The sequence below is a fragment of the Dromiciops gliroides genome, chromosome 1 (genome assembly GCF_019393635.1).
Source record: "Dromiciops gliroides isolate mDroGli1 chromosome 1, mDroGli1.pri, whole genome shotgun sequence".
Taxonomy (NCBI): Eukaryota; Metazoa; Chordata; class Mammalia; order Microbiotheria; family Microbiotheriidae; genus Dromiciops; species Dromiciops gliroides.
In genome coordinates, this window is record NC_057861.1 from 85,262,957 (window position 1) to 85,282,822 (window position 19,866).

At 40.4% G+C, this 19,866-nt stretch overlaps 1 protein-coding gene across 2 annotated transcripts in view; it reads right to left on the reverse strand.

Annotated features, from left to right (window-relative positions):
- The window catches only part of DENND3 (DENN domain containing 3), a 121,607-nt gene that overhangs the window by 4,795 nt on the left and 96,946 nt on the right, over positions 1–19,866 (reverse strand). The window contains exons 17-22 of one of the 2 annotated variants that reach the window (XM_043964303.1): positions 19,351–19,458; positions 16,702–16,841; positions 14,882–15,042; positions 12,183–12,319; positions 5,692–5,810; positions 5,447–5,584 (exon numbers count right to left, since the gene is read on the reverse strand). In XM_043964303.1, the coding sequence (XP_043820238.1) occupies positions 5,447–5,584; positions 5,692–5,810; positions 12,183–12,319; positions 14,882–15,042; positions 16,702–16,841; positions 19,351–19,458 (803 nt within the window). Of the gene's footprint in view, positions 1–5,446; positions 5,585–5,691; positions 5,811–12,182; positions 12,323–14,881; positions 15,043–16,701; positions 16,842–19,350; positions 19,459–19,866 lie in introns of both variants that reach the window. The other variant, XM_043964222.1, reaches the window with a different exon arrangement.

Sequence of the window (19,866 nt, forward strand, 5' to 3'; positions counted from 1 at the left end):
CTCCTCCCAATTGTCTGATGAGTTGCTCCTCAGTTTTGTTGTTAGAGTTTTTTGGGGCTGGATTTTCAACCATGTCATACCCACAAACTGTGGTTGTGCCCATGGCTCACATTATCTGGAGTCCTTTCATTTTCTCGAATCTTTCATCACCAATGGCCTACTAGACATTTTTTTTTGTTTCTGTTTTTTTTCTTCCCACAGGGCAATGAGGGTTAAGTGACTTGCCCGGGGTCATACAGTTAGTAACTGTCAAGTGTCTGAGGACCAATTTGAACTCAGGTCCTCCTGAATCCAGGGCCAGTGCTTTATCCACCGCGCCACCTAGCTGCCCCCCTACTAGACATTTTAAACAAGGGCATCTCAAATGCAACATGTTCCAAACAGAACTCCTGTCTTTCTAAACTCTTCCCTCTATATAAACTTTCCTATTCCTTACCAAGGGCATCACCATCCTTCCAAACACCCAGGTCTAGAACCTTAGTATCATCCTTGACTCCCCCATATATCCAATCTGTTGCCAAACCTATCATTTCTCATTCTATAATTTCTCTAATCCCTTCTTTCTACTCCCACCATTACCACTAGTTCAGGCCCATCATCTCTGGCATGGACTACAACAACCTTTTCTCTGAGTTTCCTGTATTAATTCTTGACCAGTTCCAGCAGCCCTACCACATCTGCCAGAGTGATTTTTTTCTAAAGTACAGGTCTAATTATGTAAAACTCCTTTCACATTCAATAAACTAAAGTTATTTCCTATCACCTCTAGTGTCAAATAAAAACTCCACTGTCTGGAATTCATTTATTAATTTATTTATTAGATTCCATTGTATTTATTGTTTCTTTTTAAAATAATATTTTATTTCCACCCCAATTTCATGTTAAAACAATTTGGGGGGGGGTAGGGTAATGAGGGTTAAGTGAGTTGCCCAGGGTCATACAGCTAGTGTCAAGTGTCTGAGGCTGGATTTGAACTCAAGTCCTCCTGAATCTAGGGCCAGTGTTTTATTCACTGCGCCACCTAGCTGCCCTCTATTAAAAACATTAAAAAAAGTTTTGAGTTCCAAATTTTACCCCTCCCTCTCCTCCTCCTCCCTGAGATATGGGTTATGTTTCTGCAATCATATGAAACTTCCATATTAATAATTTTATACAAGAAGACAAGAAAGAAAAAGAAAGATGAAAGAAAACAGAAGAAAGAAAGATAGTATGCTTTAGTCTGTATTCAGACAACACCAGTTCTTTCTCTGGAGGTGAATATCATGTTTCATCAACAGTCCTTTGGGATTGTTTTGGATCATTGTATTACAGAGAATAGTTAAGTCATTCACAGTTCTTCCTCAAACAATATTGCTGTCTCTGTGAACCATGTTCTCCTGGTTCTGCTCACTTCAGTATATATCAGTTCATACAAGTCTTTCCAGGCCATTCTGAAACCATCCTCCTTGTCATTTCTTATAGCACAATAATATTCCATCACCATCATATACCACAGCTTATTTAGCTATTCCCCAATTGATTGGCATCCCTTTGATTTCCAATTCTTAGCCACCACAAAAAGAGCTGCTAGAAATATTTTTGTATAAAAGGTCCCTTTTCCCTTTTTTTGGATCTCCTTGGGATACAGTTCTGTCTGGAATGTAAGGCTTTTCACAATGTGGGCTCAATCTAACCTTTCCAGGCTTCTTACACATTGCATGTATGGGTCTGGACAGACTGGTCTTCTTGCTATTCCTCACACACATTTCATCTCCTGAGTCTTTGCCTTTGTATCCAGGAATGCTCTTTCTCTTTATTACTATCTCCTGGAATCTCTGATGTCTTTCAAAAATCAGCTCAAACTCCAACTTTTACATATGACCTTTTCTGATCTCCCCATCTGCTAGTACCCTAGTTCTCGAACTACTCTGGATTCATTTGATATCTATTCTGTATATATTTGGGCAGCTAAGTGGCACAGTGAATAGACTGCCAGACCTGGAGTTCAAAGCCAACCTTAGACATTTACTAGCTGGGTGACCCTGGGCAAGTAATTTAACCCTGTTTGCTTCTGTTTCTCATCTGTAAAATGAGCTGGAGAAGGAAATGGCAAACCATGCCCGTATCTTTGCCAAGAAAATTCCAAATGGGGTCACGAAGAGTCAGACACAATTGAACAACAACTATATATATTTATATAGGTTTATGTTTGGTTTCCCCCTTTAAAATATAAGCTACTTGAAGGTAGGGAGTGTTCTACTTGGCACATAAATGCTTACTGATTATCTATCTTTTCATATATGGAAACTGAAACTCAGGGACAGGAAGTGACTTAAGTTTGCTAGTAAGTACGGGAGCTAGTATTTGAATACATATCTTTCTGCACCATAAGGCTTATAAATGTATCATTCCTTTGTTAAGGCTAAAATTCTAGCTAGTCTGTCTAAAATATCTAATGAGTGGTCACCAATAAATTATAAGCTTTAGCAAGGGTTAGACTTTTAAGCATTTATTAAGGAGAATAAGAATTTGGTAAAGAGAGAGAGAAAGGCCTACATTCATCTATCTATTAAAGGGAGAGTGCATTTCTAGCTCTGCTCCCCGCCAGAGTCCACAGGAAAGAGAGAGAGTCAGAGCGCCCAGCTCCTCCCTTCTTCCTCCCATAAGCAAACGTCACTTCCTGACGCCAAAGAAAAGACACATGGTCTGGTCCTCAGAGACCTTCACTTCATGGCACAGCTTTTCTACAGTAAGTCTCCAGCAGGTGGCGTCATTCCAATCATTACACCTTCAACAACATATATTGGGCTGTACTTTTTAAAAGTCTGATGGGTCTGGATCTTCCCCATGTTCTGGATCTCATCCTTTAAATATATACAGAAAAACTTACTGTATTCCAACCCCCATCTGTATGCAGGTCTCTGTTGAAAGGAATGTTGTGCTGAACAGGATGGTTTCAAAAAACCTGGTAAGACCTATATGAACTGATGCAAATGAAGTGAGCAGAACCAGGAAATAATTGTATACAGTAACAGCAATATTGTGATGATGATCAACTGTGGAAGACTTAGCTATTCTTATCAATACAATGATGCAAGACAATTCCAAAGGACTCATGATGAAAAATGCTATCCATCTCCAGAGAGAGAACTGATGAACTCAGTGCAAATTGAAGTATAATTTTCTCACTTTATTCTTCTTGCTTTTTTTTTATACGAGGGCTAATATAAAAATAGATTTTTCATGATTTCACATATATAACTGATCTCATATTGCTTGCCTTCTCAGTAGATGAAGGAGGAGCTGGAAAGAAGGGGAGAATCTGAAATTTAAAATGTATTTTTAAATGTTAAAAATAAATAAACAGTAAATTTTTAAAAAAAGAAAGGAATACTGTGTTGAGGTTCAGGAGTAAATGGGAGGCTCGTAAGAGATAAACCATACCAAAGACACAGGACTCAAGTGGGAGGAAGTTTGGAGGTCTTAAGTCTGATGCTATGTCCTTTTAGTATATATTCTCATAGCATGCAAGTACTTTAGAAGTAATAATAATGATGATGATGATGATGATACAACAATACTCAGAACCATGGTGTTCTAGGATGAAGTCATAAGGGCTGAGAGGCACTTTACAAAAAGAAATATATGTATTCCCAAAGAATTCAGAGAAAAAGGAAAATAACTTATTTGTACAAAAAATTTATATCAGCTTTCTGGAGTGTCAAAGGACTGGAAGGTAGGAGAATGGCTGAACAAATTATGAACTATTAATATCATGAATATCATTAATGAATATTATTGCACTGTAAGAATGATGAAAGGGGCAGTTTTAGAAAAACCTAGGAAGATTTGTATGAACTGATGCAGAGTAAAGTGAGTAGAACCAGGAGAATAATTGATGTAATAAAGACATTACAAAGACAAACAACTCTGAAAGATGCAAGAACTGATTAATGCAATGTTAATGTTTAGTCAATTTTTCAGTCATGTTTGACTCTTTGTGACCCTGTTTTGGGGTTTTCTTGGAAAGATCCTAGAATGGTTGGCCATTTTTTTCTCTAGCTCATTTGACAGATAAGGAAACTAAGGCAAACAGGGTTCAGGGTTCAGTGACTTGCCCAGGGTCACATAGCTAGTAAATGTCTGAGGACAGACTTGAATTCAGGAAGATGAGTCTTCCTGACTCCAGGCCTGGCACTCCATCCACTGCACCAACTAGCTGCCCCAGTGATGCACTGACCAACCACAATTCCAAAGGACCAATGATGAAGCTACTCATCTTCTGACTGAGGTGATGGGGTCAAGATGTAGAATGAAATAGACATTTTTTGGACATAGCCAATATGGGGGATTTGTTTTACTTGGCTTTACTATGTTTGAAAAAGGGCTTTGATTTTCTTTTTTCTTTCTTACAATGGGAGATGGAGGTGGTAGGGGACAGAGAGAGAGAGAGAGAGAGAGAGAGAGAGAGAGAGAGAGAGAGAGAGAAAGAGAGAGAGAGAGAATATGAGAATAAATGCTTGATAATTGAAAAGAATAAAATAAAATTTGAATGAGTGTAGTAGATGAATACTGTCCCTTAGCAGTATCATGCCTTCTGGGAAGCCTAAACCCCAACCACCCAAGTCCAGACCTAAAAGCCACCATAAAATATATTTCTTCCAGGGAATAAAACTAGCACTTCCATCGATGAAAGCTTTACAGTGGTAAATTTTGGCTTAACATAAGGAAGGACACTCTAATAATTAGAGTTTTCCAGAAATGGCACGGGCTGCCCCATGAGATGCATTCTCTAACACTGAAGTGCTGACTGGGTAACTATGTGGCAAGAATGTTGCCTGGGCAGTGCATGCCTCAAACAGGGTAGGGCAAGAGGTTCTCATAGATTGCTTCAAACTTGTGAATTCTACATTTGCACAAGGCCCATCCCCATCCTACTGCCCTCATCTGTAAAACAAGGAGGAGATTGGACTGGATAGTCCAAAGGTTATTCCTAGTGTTAATATTCTATGACTTGGGGCAGCTAAGTGGCACAGCGGATAGTGCACTGGTCCTGGAGTCAAAAGGAACTGGGTTCAAATCTGGCCTCAAACACTTGACACTTACTAGCTGTGTGACCCTGGGCAAGTCACTTAACCCTCATTGCTTTAAAATAACCAGGGCTATCTCCAGTCATCCTGATCCATATCTTGCCACTGGACCCAGATGGCTCTGGAGGAGAGATTGAGGTTGGTGACCTTGCACAGCCTCCATCACTTAAATCCAATTTATTGCAATTCATGATGGTCCTCTTGGACAAACAATAATTCTATGACTTAGTGACTGGTCCTGGGACATGTGCGCATGGGCTAATAAGCTTGCATTTGCTCACCTATACACTAACACATCTCTGAACCTTTCTTTCTGATGCCCTGGGAGTGGGATCAGCCCTTATGACTTTGATAAGTGACAGTTACAAGGTTGATACCTGTTTCTTTACTTTGATCATACAGCTGATCTCTGAACAGTCTTGCAGCTGAATTTTGTGAGGTGGCCTTGAGAAGTCCTTTATGTTCCAGACATAAATGTCTCTGTTTCCAGCACATGCTGCCCAGACCTGGTCTTGCTAAAAATACAAGAGAGCGTGGGACATTTTTACTCAGGTATTTTCACTGCTAAGCAATATCTGACTTGCCAATAATGTTCCACCCATAATGAACTATTCTGAAATACCTCGGGAACCAGATGGAAACAGAGGAAAGAGGTGCAGATTTCCTTCAAGAGCTCATCAATTTTCAGTTCTTGTCGAAGAAATCCATATGTTGTCACAACCATAATGCTCCGGCCTACGCCTGCAATATTTAAAAAAAAAAAAGAGAGAGAGAGAAAAAGATGCTCAGAATGGGTATACTGAAATCACAGATAAAGAAAGAAGCCGTATTTCTGAGGAAACCTAAAAGTGAAATAGGGCTTAACTGTCATAGAACAAACCAAGTGGAAGATTCAAGGAAAAATAGTTTAAATGAAAGAAAAATACTCTCACTAGGCTTTATGGAGCACTTCTCTATTTATTTGTGCGTTCCTTCATTTCTTCATTCATTCACTCATTTACTTATGTCCTTACCTATTTATTTATTTATTTATTCATTTATTTGTTTGTGGTTGGTTTTTTGGGAGGTGGGGCAATGGGGGTTAAGTGACTTGCCCAAGGTCACTCAGCTAGTAAGTATCAAGTGTCTGAGGCCAGATTTGAACTCAGGTCCTCCTGAATCCAGGAGGGCTGGTGCTTTACCTACTGCACCACCTAGTTTCCCCCCATTCATTGAGTTAGAAAGTGCTTTTCAAATCTGTATGTTAAATATCAAATTTGAATATTTGTTAAATCCCTAGGTGGTGCAGCGGATAAAACACCAACCTTGGATTCAGGAGGACTTGAGTTCAAATTCGGCCTCAGATACTTGACACTTACTAGCTGTGTGACCCTGGGCAAGTCACTTAACCCTCACTGATGGGGGGTGGGGTGGGGGGATGGAATTCCTACCATGCTCAAGGGCCCGAGAGTTGGTGTATTGGATAGAGGGTTGGACCTGTAGTCAGGAAGACCTGAATTCAAATCCAGTCCAGACACTTAACTACCTCTGGGTAAGTCACTTAACCTGTGTCAACCCCAGTTTTCCTCATCTGCAAAATAGGAATAATAATAGCACCCACCTCCTGGGGTTGTCATAAGGATCCAATGAGGTAATATTTGTGAAGCACCCGCCACATAATAAATGCTTAATAAATGCCCGCTGTTATTATTATGGCTGGGGGTGGGGGAACAAGGATGAGTAGATTAGGATCTTATATTCTAGTGAGGGATATGCCACTCATCCAGATGTCTAGAATAAAAAGACAGAATGGTAACTGCACAAGAGATGTGCAAAAGAAAATAATTTTTAAAAAGTATTTCGTTACTCTATTTTCTTTTTACCTATTCCTCCTCAAAAGTGTTTTACTTCTGACTATCCTCTTCTACGCTCTGTACTCCCTTTTTTCACGCTTCCTTCCTTATCCTTCTCCCCTCCTACTTTCCTGCAGGGATAAATAGATTACTCCTCCCAATTGGGTATGAATGCTATTCCCTCCATGCGCCCACTCCAATGAGATCAAGGTCCCTGAGCTAATTCTGTGTTCTAAATTTTTCTTCCTCCCTCCCTCCTCAACCCTCCCTATGAGATCAAGCAATTCAATATGTCATACTTGTGCAGTAATGCAGAACATCTTCATCTTCCTTGAAAGTGTTTTGCTTTTTACTGCTCTCTCCCCCAATCTGCCCTTCTCTCCTTCCCTTCTTCCTGCCCTCCTTATCTCCCTTCCGTCCCTCAGGGCAAAAATACATTACTATACCTACTTGAGTATGTATATTATTCCTTCTTAGAGCCAATTCTGATGATATTAAGGTTCACTCACTCCCCAACCCCTTCCCCCTCTTCTCCTCCCCTCCACAAGCTTTTTTCTTGTTTCCTTCATGTGAACTACCTCTTCCTAGACCATCTCTCCCCTTCTCCCTCCCCCAGTCTATTCCTCCTACACATCAACCCTATTTTAATGATGTCATCATGGGTTAGTTAGGTGGCACAGTGGACAAAGCACCAGCTCTGGACCCAGGAGGCCCCAAGCCCAAATCCGGCCCCAGACATAAGACACCCCACCCTGTCTGCCCCACAAAGAATAAAACATAAATGCTTTACAGATATCATCCCTTCATATTCAGTTCAGACCTGTGTCTTCTGTGAATTCCTTACTGAGATAGTTCTTATGAGTTTGAAGTATTATCTTCCCATGTAGGAATGCAAATAGTTTGATCTTTTAATATCCCTCATGAAGCCTTTTTCCTATTTACCTTTTTATGCTTCTCCAGGGTCTTGTATTTGAAAGTCAAATTTTCTTTTCAGTTCAGGTCTTTTAGTGGGATGGAGGGAAATAGTTATGATGATTGATTATAATGGCAAAACGTATGGTACCTACTTTCCTGGGCTTTTATGAAGAAAATTCTCTGTCAAGCTTAAGGTACTATATACAGGTTATAATGAACAGGATACTATCAGAAAAACCTGGAAAGACCTACATGAACTGAAGCAGAGTGAAATGTACTATATATAAAATAACAGCAATAGCGGGGGATGATCTGCTGGGAAGCATGTGGTTATTTTCAGCAAAGCAATGATCCAATATAACCCTGAAGGACTTATGAAGATTATAGCCCATCTGCAGAGAAAGAACTGATAGTATCTGAAAACAGATGCAAACACATTTAAAAAATTTTTTTTTCTTTTCCTCTTTGACAATTCCTTAATCAGAAGTTTTGGATTTTTTTGACTGTTTTCTCTCACAACTAGCTAATATGGGAATTTTTCCATGACTACTCATGTATAACTTACTTTGAATTGCTTGAGTTCTTGTGGGTGGGGGGGTGGGAATGGAGGGAGGAAGAGAAGTTGGAACACAAAATTTTTAAAAATTGATGTTAAAATTTGTTTTTACATATATTTTGGAAAATAAAATTCTATTAAAAAGAAAAAAAAAGAAAAAGAAAAAAAAGTATTTCATTAGAATGCACTTGTTGAAAAGTGAGACAGAGAAACAAACTGCTCAGCCAACTGGGCAAAAAAGTGCCCAGTGTTTACAGAGAGCTATGCAAGCCATTGAGGCATCTAGGTGTTACTGTTGATAGACTACTTGGCTGGGAGTCAGGAGTTCAAATCTAGCCTAAACATTTACTAGCTGTGTGACCCTGGGAAAGTCACTTAACCCTCATTGTCCTGCAAAACAAAACAAAACAAAAACAAATTGCCTAACCCCATTTGCCTCAGTTTCCTCATATGTAAATGAGCTAGAGAAGGGAATGACAAACCACTCCAGTATCTTTGACAAGAGAACCCCAAATGGGGTGATTAAGAGTCAGATATGACTGAATAACAAAAATGCTAGGTATTGGAGGAGATGCGTTTAGTTGAAACATGGTCTCTGATCTCATAAAGCCATGTGGTTTAGTAGGGGGGGCTATGTGAACCCAGGTAACTCTAACACATAGTACTACATGATAAGAACATTAGAATGGTACCAAATCAAGTGTTATGGGAGGCTGGAAGAGGAAAGGTAGAACGCAGCTTCACAGAGGTGGTGGCAGAGCCTGATTCGGGTTTTTTTGTTTGTTTGTTTTTTAGTGAGGCACTTGGGGTTAAGTGACTTGCCTAAGGTCACACACCTAGTAAGTGTTAAGTGTCTGAGGCCGCATTTGAACTCAGGTCCTCCTGACTCCAGGGCCAGTGCTCTAACCACTGTGTCACCTAGCTGCCCCCAGATTCGGGTTTTAAAGAATGAATAGGACTGGTGAGTCTCATTTGTCTTGCAAAGTGTTTTGCAGATGCATTCTTCAGTTATCCCCTGAACATCTGATTCACTGAAGAATTTTCCTGCTTAATTCATCAATGCAAACTTCAGTTGGTTGAAGTAACCTTAAGAAAGTAGTATTATGTTCAGGTACCAAGAAATGGACCTTTTGCTAAAACTCTTGAAATGTTAAAAAGAAAAAAAAAGCAAGAATAGGAGAAGGAGGAGGTGATAATATGTGTAAGGAACAGCATGAGAAAAATCACAAGGAAGGGAAAACACAAAATGTGTTCTAGGGGTACAGGATAATTGAGTTTGATCAGGACATAGAGGACACAAAGGGGAGTAACATGAACGGTGGGAGGCCTTGAAAGACAAGCCATGGAGTTTTAATGTTACATGTCAGGCAATAAGGAGCAAATACGTGTGACCCTGTACAAGTCACTTCACTTGTTTGTCTCAGTCTCCTCAACTATAAAATGGGATAATGATAGCACCAACCGTGCAGAGTTGTTTGAGGATCAACAATGATGGAGATGATGATGATGACAGCTAGCATTTATACGATACTAATTGCTTTATAATTAATATCTCATTTTATCTTCTCTCAACAACCCTGAAAAGTAGGTGCTATTATCATCACCATTTTACAGAGTAGGAACCTGGGGTAAACAGAGGTTAAGTGACTGCCCAGGGTCACACAGCTAATGAGCATCTGAGGCCAGATTTGAACTCAGGTCTTCCTGACTCCAGCCCCAGCGCTCTACCCATGGTGCCACCTGACTAACTCATGAGATCAAATGAGATATTTGCAAAAACTCTTAGGACATAGTAGGTGCTACATAAATGCTTACTCCCTTCTCTTCCAAATAAATGATATAACTAGATCTTTGCATAAGACTTTATGGTAAATCCTGCAAGGTAATAACTATTTCATTTTTACCTTTGTGTCCCCAGCATTTAGTACAGTACCTGGTTCACAGTAGGTGCCCAATAAATGCTTGTTGATTCGAATAAGGAAGACTAATGTGGCAGGATGAGGAAGGATTAATTAGAAGAGAATGCTCCTCCTCCATATCTCCGCCTCCTGGCTTCCCTCAGAATTCAGCTTAAATCCCACTTTCTATAAGAAATCCTTCCTGGCCTTCCCTTAAGCCCCTCCCTGGTACCTTCCCTCTAGGACTGCCTTCCACTTACACCTGTACATATCCTCTACGTACCATATTTTGCTCCCCTCAGGCAGGGGCCAGGTTCTTACTTTTCTCTGTACCGCTGGGACTTAGCACAATAGCTGGTGTGCAGTAAGAGCTCAATAAATGCTTGCTGACTGACAGGGGTTACGGGTCAGAAGAACAATTAAGGAGCCACTGTAGAAATCCTGATGGGGGATGAGGGCACAGACTGGCAGCAATGGAAACAGCTAGAAGGGCCCAGCGTGAGGGATGATGCTGAGAGCCTGGCAGCCTCCGCAAAGTGACAATGATTATAGCAGTCAATTCGGCCAAGATCGACGTCTGTCTCTGGGGAGCAGTTTAAGTAGATGCTCACCCCCCTGCATAATGCTTCCTGACCAACCAACATGATTTCACTTTAATGTCCTCGATATGTTAGAGCCACCTTGATGCTGTGAAGCCCTGTAGTCACTTTGAGAGGGATTCCCATTTATAATGTTCCCTGGAAGCTAGTGTTCCCTGTAATGTCATTCTGAGTAACATTGTGTCACCGTACAACCATCAATTATGTTAGGGAAGCTGTGCCTGCCAACTTTGGCTCTGAGGTTTAACATTATGGACGTCAATTCAACCTTTAATGAAAACTACTGGGTTAAAAATAATCGGCTCAAAGCATTGAATAATTAGCAGTAGCTAAATCTGATTAGGTTTAGAAGCAACTCAGTAAAGTAGGAAAAAGGTTGAACTTGGAGTCAGGGGAGACCTGGGTTTGAATCTTGATTCTAATGACTACTGGCTGTATAAACATGGGCAAGCCACTGAGACTCAGGTTCCTCCTCCATAAAATGGGGTTATTAATACTTATATTAGTTACCTCACAAGGTTGTTGTAAGGATCAAATGAGACAGGCTTGGCAAACCTTAAAGCACTGTTATGTATTACTGTTAAAGGGAGGGAGAGGGGGGCAGCTAGATGGCGCAGTGGTAAAGCACCGGCCCTGGATTCAGGAGTACCTGAGTTCAAATCCGGTCTCAGACACTTGATACTTACTAGCTGTGTGACCCTGGGCAAGTCACTTAACCCTCATTGCCCTGCAAAAAAACAAACAAACAAAAAAACAAAATAAAGGGAGGGAGAGAAGGAGAGGAGAGAGGGAAAGAAAGAGAAAAGAAAGGAACAAAGAGGGAGAGAGAAAGAGGGAAAGAGAAAAAGAGAGGGAGACAGAGGATAAGAGGGAGAGAAAGAGAAAGAAGAATAGAGGTAGAGGGAAAGAAAGAGGGAGAGAGGGAGAGAGAAAGGGAAAGAGGAAGAGAGGGAAAGAGATGGAAAGAGAGAGGGAAAGAGAGAGAGGGAGAGAAGAATAGAGAGGGAGAGAGAAAGAGAGGAAAACCTGTTTTATGAAAGTAAAAACAGAGAAAGTAGAAAATAAATTCAAAGAGAATCTAAGTGCTAAGATTCCACTTATAGATACCTACTTATTTCCATTTTGTTTCTCCCCTCAGAATGTAAGCCCCTTGAGGGCAGGGAATGTTTTGGCTTTTATTTTTATCTCCAGCATACACTATGGACTTAATGCTTGTTGGTTTGCTGACTGAAAAGTGAGAATGAACTTAAATAAAATTGCAATGCTAAATTAGTTCCAAAATATATTTTGATTGTGTGCATCAGCAGACTTACAGCACCAAAGGCAGCCATTATGAAGTTTAAAGGAAGTCAGAGTTTGGCACGGCAGGTGAAATCTCCTATTCACTTTCAGGGTACTGACATTCCAAGCAATGATGACTCCATCCAAACTGCATGAATAGACTTCACTGCTGCTGTTAAAAAAAGAAAAATTTTAGGACTCATTTTTGTGTACACTTTAATTCAAGTGAGAGTATGTAAGCCATGGGAATAGTAAATAAATGACACGGAGAACTAGGGTTAAAATACTGATGCTAAGAAATAAGAACAGCAATTTGATAATACCAAAAGTTTACTTCAATTTCATCAAGTCAGGGCATGACTTGGTTTGATAGGATGACAGATGCTTCTTATCCCTGACTACTACTCTGCCTCTCGTGCTTACTATGTGTGACCTTGTATAAGTTACTTGGCCTCAGTTTCCACATTTGTAAAATAAGGAGACTGGATTAGATGACTTCTGAGGACCTTTCCAGCTTCTGATCTTTGGTTCTAGGACTTGTTGCAGGTAATAGTCTATGTCCTATTTTAGGGACTTATTAAACTCTTTTGGTGATGATGCTGGTGATGAGAATAATAACAGTTCCCACTTCTCAGACAAAATATTATATCATTAGTAATTAGTAATATTATTATTACTACCCATTTTAAAGATGAGCAAACAGGCGGATCTCATGAAGTGATCTGGTCAGTTACACAACTGTAGAGGCTGTGGGGTACAGTGGAGAGAGCCGGCCATAGAACCAGGAAGGCTTGTGTCCATATGTCCCTGACACAGTGGATAGACAGCCAGCTTTGGAGCCAGGAAGGCTCAAATTCAGGCCCTACCTCTGAAACATACTGGCTGTGGGACCCTGGGCAAATCACCTAATCTCTGAGATTATAAATAGTAGTGTAACAATTGGAATGACACCACTTGCTGGAGATTTACTGTAGGAAAGCTCTGCCATGAGGAGAAGGTGCCTGAGGGCAAGACATGTGGCTTTTCTTTGGTGTCAGGAAGTGACGTTGGCTTGGGGGAGGAAGAAGGGGCGAGGCTGGCTCTCTCCATCTCTTTCCTGAGGACTCTGGTGGAGAGTGGAGCTAAAAAATGTGCTGTCCCTTTGATAGATAGATGAATCTAGGCCTTTCTCTCTCTCTTTACCAAATTCTTATTCTCCTTAATAAATGCTTAAAAGTCTAAACTATTGCTAAAGTTTATAATTTCTTGGTGATCACTCATTAGATATTTTAGACAGTAGAAAAGGTGTTGACTTATATGGACAGAGGGAGTTCCCTGCCAATGAAAAAAACCCATCTAGCCCTTCATCTCTTTCCCCCCTACCCATACCACTAATAAGCGGGGTAGTCAGGGCTTCAACTTAGTTATCTAACACCAGATAGGGGAGAGCTCCTTCCACTAAAACTGGATTTCTGAATATTTTTTTGTGTCATGGATCCCACTGGCAGCTGGTAAAGCTGAACCAGAACCAGGCTTTTAAATGCATAAAACAAAATATACAGGACTACAAAGGATTGTGCTGAAACAGAATTCTCCAAAAATGTGTTTAAAAAACAAGTCCATAGGTCCCAGGTTAAGAACCCCTGCGCTATGCAAACAAAACCTCGAATAACCAAAAAGCTAAATTATAATTTATAATGTGAAGTTTAATATTTAACATGAATAATAACCAGATATCCCAACAAGAGCTTTGCAGGATTAGACTCTAATGAAGACAATATATAATGCTTTCACCCTGTTTTTGCTTAATTTTCATGTTAGTAACTTACAGTCAGTGAAACTATAGGAATAAAACTTCCATTATTCAAAGGAAGATAGGACTGCATCATGGGGGAAGTTAAGTATGATACAGTCAAAATAGTACTGAACGGCAATCAAGTCAGCAGGGTTTGACATCTGGCTTTGCTACTGATTTGTATAAATCTCTTCATCTTGGGGCCAGCTAGGTGGCACAGTGGATAAAGCACCGGCCCTGGATTCAGGAGGCCCTGAGTTCAAATCCGGCCTCAGACACTTGACACTTACTAGCTGTGTGACCCTGGGCAAGTTACTTAACCCTCACTGCTCCCCCCCCAAAAAAAAAACCAAAACCTCAAACCAAAAAACAAACAAACCAAAAAACCCAAAAACAAAGCCCTTCATCTTTCTGGGCCTTAGCATCTTTATCTGTGAAATGTTTGGGTTAGAGTAGATCTGAGGTGTGAAAATTTTGGCACTCTTGAATCAGATGAAAATGTAATTGAGATCTGTCTACCAAAATAAATTAAAATGTAGTACAATATAGATAATGTTAATTTGTGGTTTCCTAAGTCAATATGTAGCCTGCAGGGATACATTTCTATTTGATTTTGATGCCACTGGATTAGATGACCTAAGATCCCAATAGAATTAAAATTTCTAAGATTTGTTGGCAAAGAGGAGAAAATGTCATTTAAAACAAAATTGCTGCCTATAGCCATGAAGACAATTTAACTTAGGTTATGACCTCTTTCCAGAAACAGAATTTTTTTTTTTTTTGGTGAAGCAATTGGGGTTAAGTGACTTGCCCAGGGTCACACAGCTAGTAAGGCCGGTGCTCTATCCACTGCGCCACCTTAGCTGTCCCCCAGAAACAGATTTTAAAACATTTTTTCTTTTTTTTTTTTAGTATTTTGATTCTTATTAAAAGTCACTCTTTTCGGCCTTAATTTACCTAGATTCTTTGTTTCCATCGTCTACGATTAAGTCCATGATGCTAGAGCGATGATCAGTGAGTTGCTTGTTACAGGACATACTACGAATGTTAATAATATAAATAATAGAATCCTGAGAACCGATCCAAACTTGATTCTGCTCTGCCATCAGCATACAATTCTGCAAGAGGCAAAGAGATTGAGAATTTCCTTAACAAATAAGCAAAACTGACCATTCTGTTGGAAGATCTAGGCTCAAGATTTTTGTCTGACTTCATAGCTTTAAAACAATGTTCAAAAATGAATGATTTTTAACTTGTATTAAATGTTATTAACTGATGCAAATTATGGAAATCAATAAAACACAGGTTTTTTTTTACTTAAACATTTACACATAGTTCAATCTACCCAAAGGACTACAGTGAATGAAATGATTTAATTTCTGTGTTCCGTGATGCTTCTATCAAGTCTTAATCTATTAATACAGACAATATGATTTTAAATTTGATTGTGGAGGCAGTAGGAAGTCACTGGAGTTGATTGAATATAGGAGTGAGACAATTAGACTTGCACTTTAAGAAGATCACTCTAACAGCTGAGTGGAGAATGAACTGGAGTGGGGAAAGACTTGAGGCAAGCAGACCCACCAACAAACTTTTGCAATAGTTCAGGCATGAGGTTATGAGGGTCTGCACCACGGTGGCTGTGGTGTCAATTAACTTGCAGTGTTTATAAAGTACAATATAAATATAATCTAGCATAATGAGGCAGCTAGGTAGCCCAGTGGATAGAGTGCCCAGTCTGGAGTCAGGAAGACTCATCTTCCTGAGTTCAAATCTGGTCTCAGACACTTACTAGCTGTGTGACCCTGGGCAAGCCACTTAACCCTGTTTGCCTCAGTTTCCTCATCTTGAAAATGAGCTGGAGAAAGGAAATGGCAAATCATTCCAGTATCCTTGCCAAAGAAACCCCGAATGGGGTCCTGAAGAGTTGGAAACAACTCAAAATGACTAAACAACAACAACAAAAGTATGATGAAACCAATTTATATGAATCAGAATATTTTAGATTTAAGTTTGATAATTCAGTAAATTAAAATGAGTTATATGATGTCATGGAATATTATAATGTGGTGTTGTTTATCCTTCATTCTTTCTTGTTTTTTGTTTTTGGTGGGGCAATGGGGGTTAAGTGACTTGCCCAGGGTCACACAGCTACTAAGTGTCAAGAGTCTGAGTCTGGATTTGAACTCAGGTCCTCCTGAATTCAGGGCCAGTGTTTTATCTACTGCACCACATAGCTGCCCCCTATCCTTCATTCTTGAAGAGGACCAATGACATCATGAACGTGATGTCTGAACTTGCACTCAAACTGGATTTAAGTGAGGCAGAGCTGCTAAAGTCCTCACTCTCTCCTTCTGAGTCCTCAGCATCCAGTGGCAAGACAAACATCAAGATAAGTGGCAATGCCCCAGGATACAGGGAGTGACCTTGGACTTTCCAAATTAAGGTCTTGCCCAGATCTCAATTTGTCTGAGGCAGTGCCCATTCAATAATCAGTTGTAATTATTAGGTAAGTATTAGTATTATTAGGTAACAATTGAGATAAAAGCCTAATTTATCCCCACAAAAATATCATTTCTGTCCAGAACAGAAAACAATTGCTATTTTTACTCATTCTAATATTCTGGATCTGATTTTATACCCAAATTAAGGCTAGTTTATATTGGGACCTTAGTCTAAAATGTTCAGCATTTAAGAAAAGAAATGCTGACAAATTGGAAAGTAGGTGTGAGGAGAGAACAGCACATGGGAATGAATATGCCCTCCTTGTCACTCACCAACTTAGCCGTGCCCACTTTAAAGGACTGCTGATGGATTGTCCAGGATGATGCATCAAACACAATCACTTTGCCTTCGCTTAGAGCACACCACAGTTTGGGATGGGCATCTTCAATCTTTTCTGCTGGATCAAGATGTCCTAAAGAAAGGAAATCAATCCAGAAACTTCAAGAGGAAATCTGCACTGCAGCACACACAAAAACTAAAGGATTTTTCATAAGCAAATCTTTTAAGAGGTAGGAATCCATCGATTTCTCAAATAATTCTTTTTTTTTTAATAAAAAAAGAATATCATGTTTTCCTTTTATTCTACTTCCCAAATCTTTTTTTGAAATCTTGTTCATCACTAACAGAGAAAATGATTCATCATGAGATAAAAAGAAAAGTGGTGGTGGTGGGGGGGCGGGACAGCTAGGTGGCACAGTGAATAAAGCCCTGGAGTCAGAAGGACCCGAATTAAAATCTGGCCTCAGACACTTGACATTTACTAGCTGTATGACCCTGGACAAGTCACTTAACCCTCACTGCCCCACCCCAAATTTTTTTTTAAAAGATGGGCTGTTAACATGATGGTGATTCTGCTTGGCGAGGCAGCTGTGGATACATATGTTCTGCCATGTTCAATCAAGCAACATTTGCTACTATGTGTGCCAGGCACTGTGTTAAGGGCAGGAGGATACAAAAAGAAACAAAAGGCAGTCCCTGCTCTCAAGGAGCTTACAATCTAATAGGGGAGACAACGTGTAAACAAATACATACCAAGAAGCTATATACAGGACCAATAGGAAATAATGACCAGAGGTGAGGAATCACAATTAAGGGGGGATAGGAAGGGTCTCCTGTAAAGGATGGGATTTGAGTTGGGACTTAAAGGAAGCCAGGAACGTCAGTAGGTGGAGCTGAGGAGGGGAGAACATTCCATGAGGGACAGCAAGTGAGCACACTCAGGGCCAAGAGATGGACCAGTGTCACTGGACTGACGAGTACGTGTTGGGAGTAAAGTGTAAGAACACTGAAAACACAGAAGGGCTCAACTGTGAAGGGCTCTGGATGCCAAGCAGAGTATTCTATATTTGATCCTGGAAGCAATAGAGAGCCACTGGAGTTTACTGAATGACACAATCAGACCTGAGATCTAGGAAAATCACTTTAGTGGCTGAATGAAGGATGGATTGGAGCAGGGAGAGAAGGAAGAAAAAGGAGAATCTGGAATTGAAGAATCAAGAGGACAGAAATACATCATCTGTTTTATGGGGCAATGAGGGTTAAGTGACTTGCCCAAGGTCACACAGCTAGTAAGTGTTAAGTGTCTGAGGCTGGATTTGAACTCAGGTACTCCTGACTCCAGGGCCAGTGCTCTATCCACTGCGCCACCTAGCTGCCCCTATGGCCCCCCTCTTAGAAGAATGCTTTAAAATGCTTACAATCAAATGCATAGAATTACAAAGGTAACCAATTATAGGGAAAATAAAGATGTCATCTTTTCCCATCTGAGCTCACAAACCTCTGGGTCTGTGTATCCCAGGTTAAGAACCTTGGATTAGATAGTCACTGAGGTCACTTCTTTTTTTTTTTTTTTAGTGAGGCAATTGGGGTTAAGTGACTTGCCCAGGGTCACACAGCTAGTAAGTGTTAAGTGTCTGAGGCCGGATTTGAACTCAGGTACTCCTGACTCCAGGGCTGGTGCTCTATCTACTACGCCACCTAGCTGCCCCGAGGTCACTTCTAAATGTGACACTCTGTGAGTCTGTCAATAATCTCTTATAGCACGATGCCACAAGGATTTGAGAAGGTTTCCTTTCAAATTGCTGCATACGGCACATATATGAGACAAAGCCACAACTTGTAAAAGCCTCCTTGAATTCATGTACCTTGGGCGCTAAACTACATTTAGATTGATTTTTATCATCACCATCATCATCACATTTTATGGTGCTTTAAGGTTTACAAAGCACTTTATATTGTCTCATCTGATCCCCACAACAACCCTGGGAAGGAGGGAGGTGCTGTTATTATTCCCATTTTATAGCTGAGGAAAGTGAAGCAGATGTGCCCAGGGTCACAAAAGACAGTAGGTACCTGAAGCCAAATTTGAACTCAAGTCTTCCTGACTCTAGGTCCAACACTCTGTGCACTGTACCATCTAGTTATTCCAATTCTCTTCCATCCTAAAAGCAACTTTAACTGAACATGTACTTGTCTATTTGAAGAAATGCAGCACGGATAAAGCACCGGCCCTGGATTCAGGAGGGCCTGAGTTCAAATCCGGCCTTAGACACTTGACACTTACTAGCTGTGTGACCCTGGGCAAGTCACTTAACCCCCACTGCCTTGCAATAACAAAAACAAAAACAAAAAAGTCAAGAAATGCGGCACCCTTGTCAGAGAAGGTGGGGTGCTCTAAGAGCAAAGCAGTGTTTTCTGTGAGGAGATGGGTTTTCATGAATGCAAGAAGATGGAAGGAGTAGGATATACAGAGAGGCAGGAATAGCTTCCTTCTGGACAGGAAGCCATGCCCATACTTATACCACTGCTTTTCCAGCTCTCCGTCTCACCCCCAGGCTGCCCTTAACTTAAAATATAAAGTAATGTTTGTTTTAAAATGACAGCCTCCCCTACCTCCCCCCCTCCCCCTACTTCCAACTCACCTGGTGTATATAACAAGATATCTATGGCTTGAGGGCAAGTTTCTCCTAAGGAGGGGTTTATTTTATGCTTCAGTGTTTCTGAAGTTGTTTTTGGAACTGACATAGGCACTAAAAGAGATGAAATAAATGATTGAAAATTAGTTAAGTTTGCAAGAGTGGCATTCATTAATCACCTACTATATATATATACACATGCAAGGTATGATGCCAGCTGCTGAGTATACAAAAACAAGGGAGATGACATTTGTTCTGGGAAAGACAACATGTATACAGATATGTTTATGAAAAATAAAGTAATCTCAAGAGAGAGACAGCATTCAATTGGGGGAACCAGTGAAGGTTTCCCATAGTCCACAGTAGGCTATCTTTTTTTTTTTAGTGAGGCAACTGGGGTTAAGTGACTTGCCCAGGGTCACACAGCTAATAAGTGTTAAGTGTCTGAGGCCGAATTTGAACTCAGGTACTCCTGAATCCAGGGCCAGTGCTCTATCCACTGTACCACCTGGCTGCCCCAGT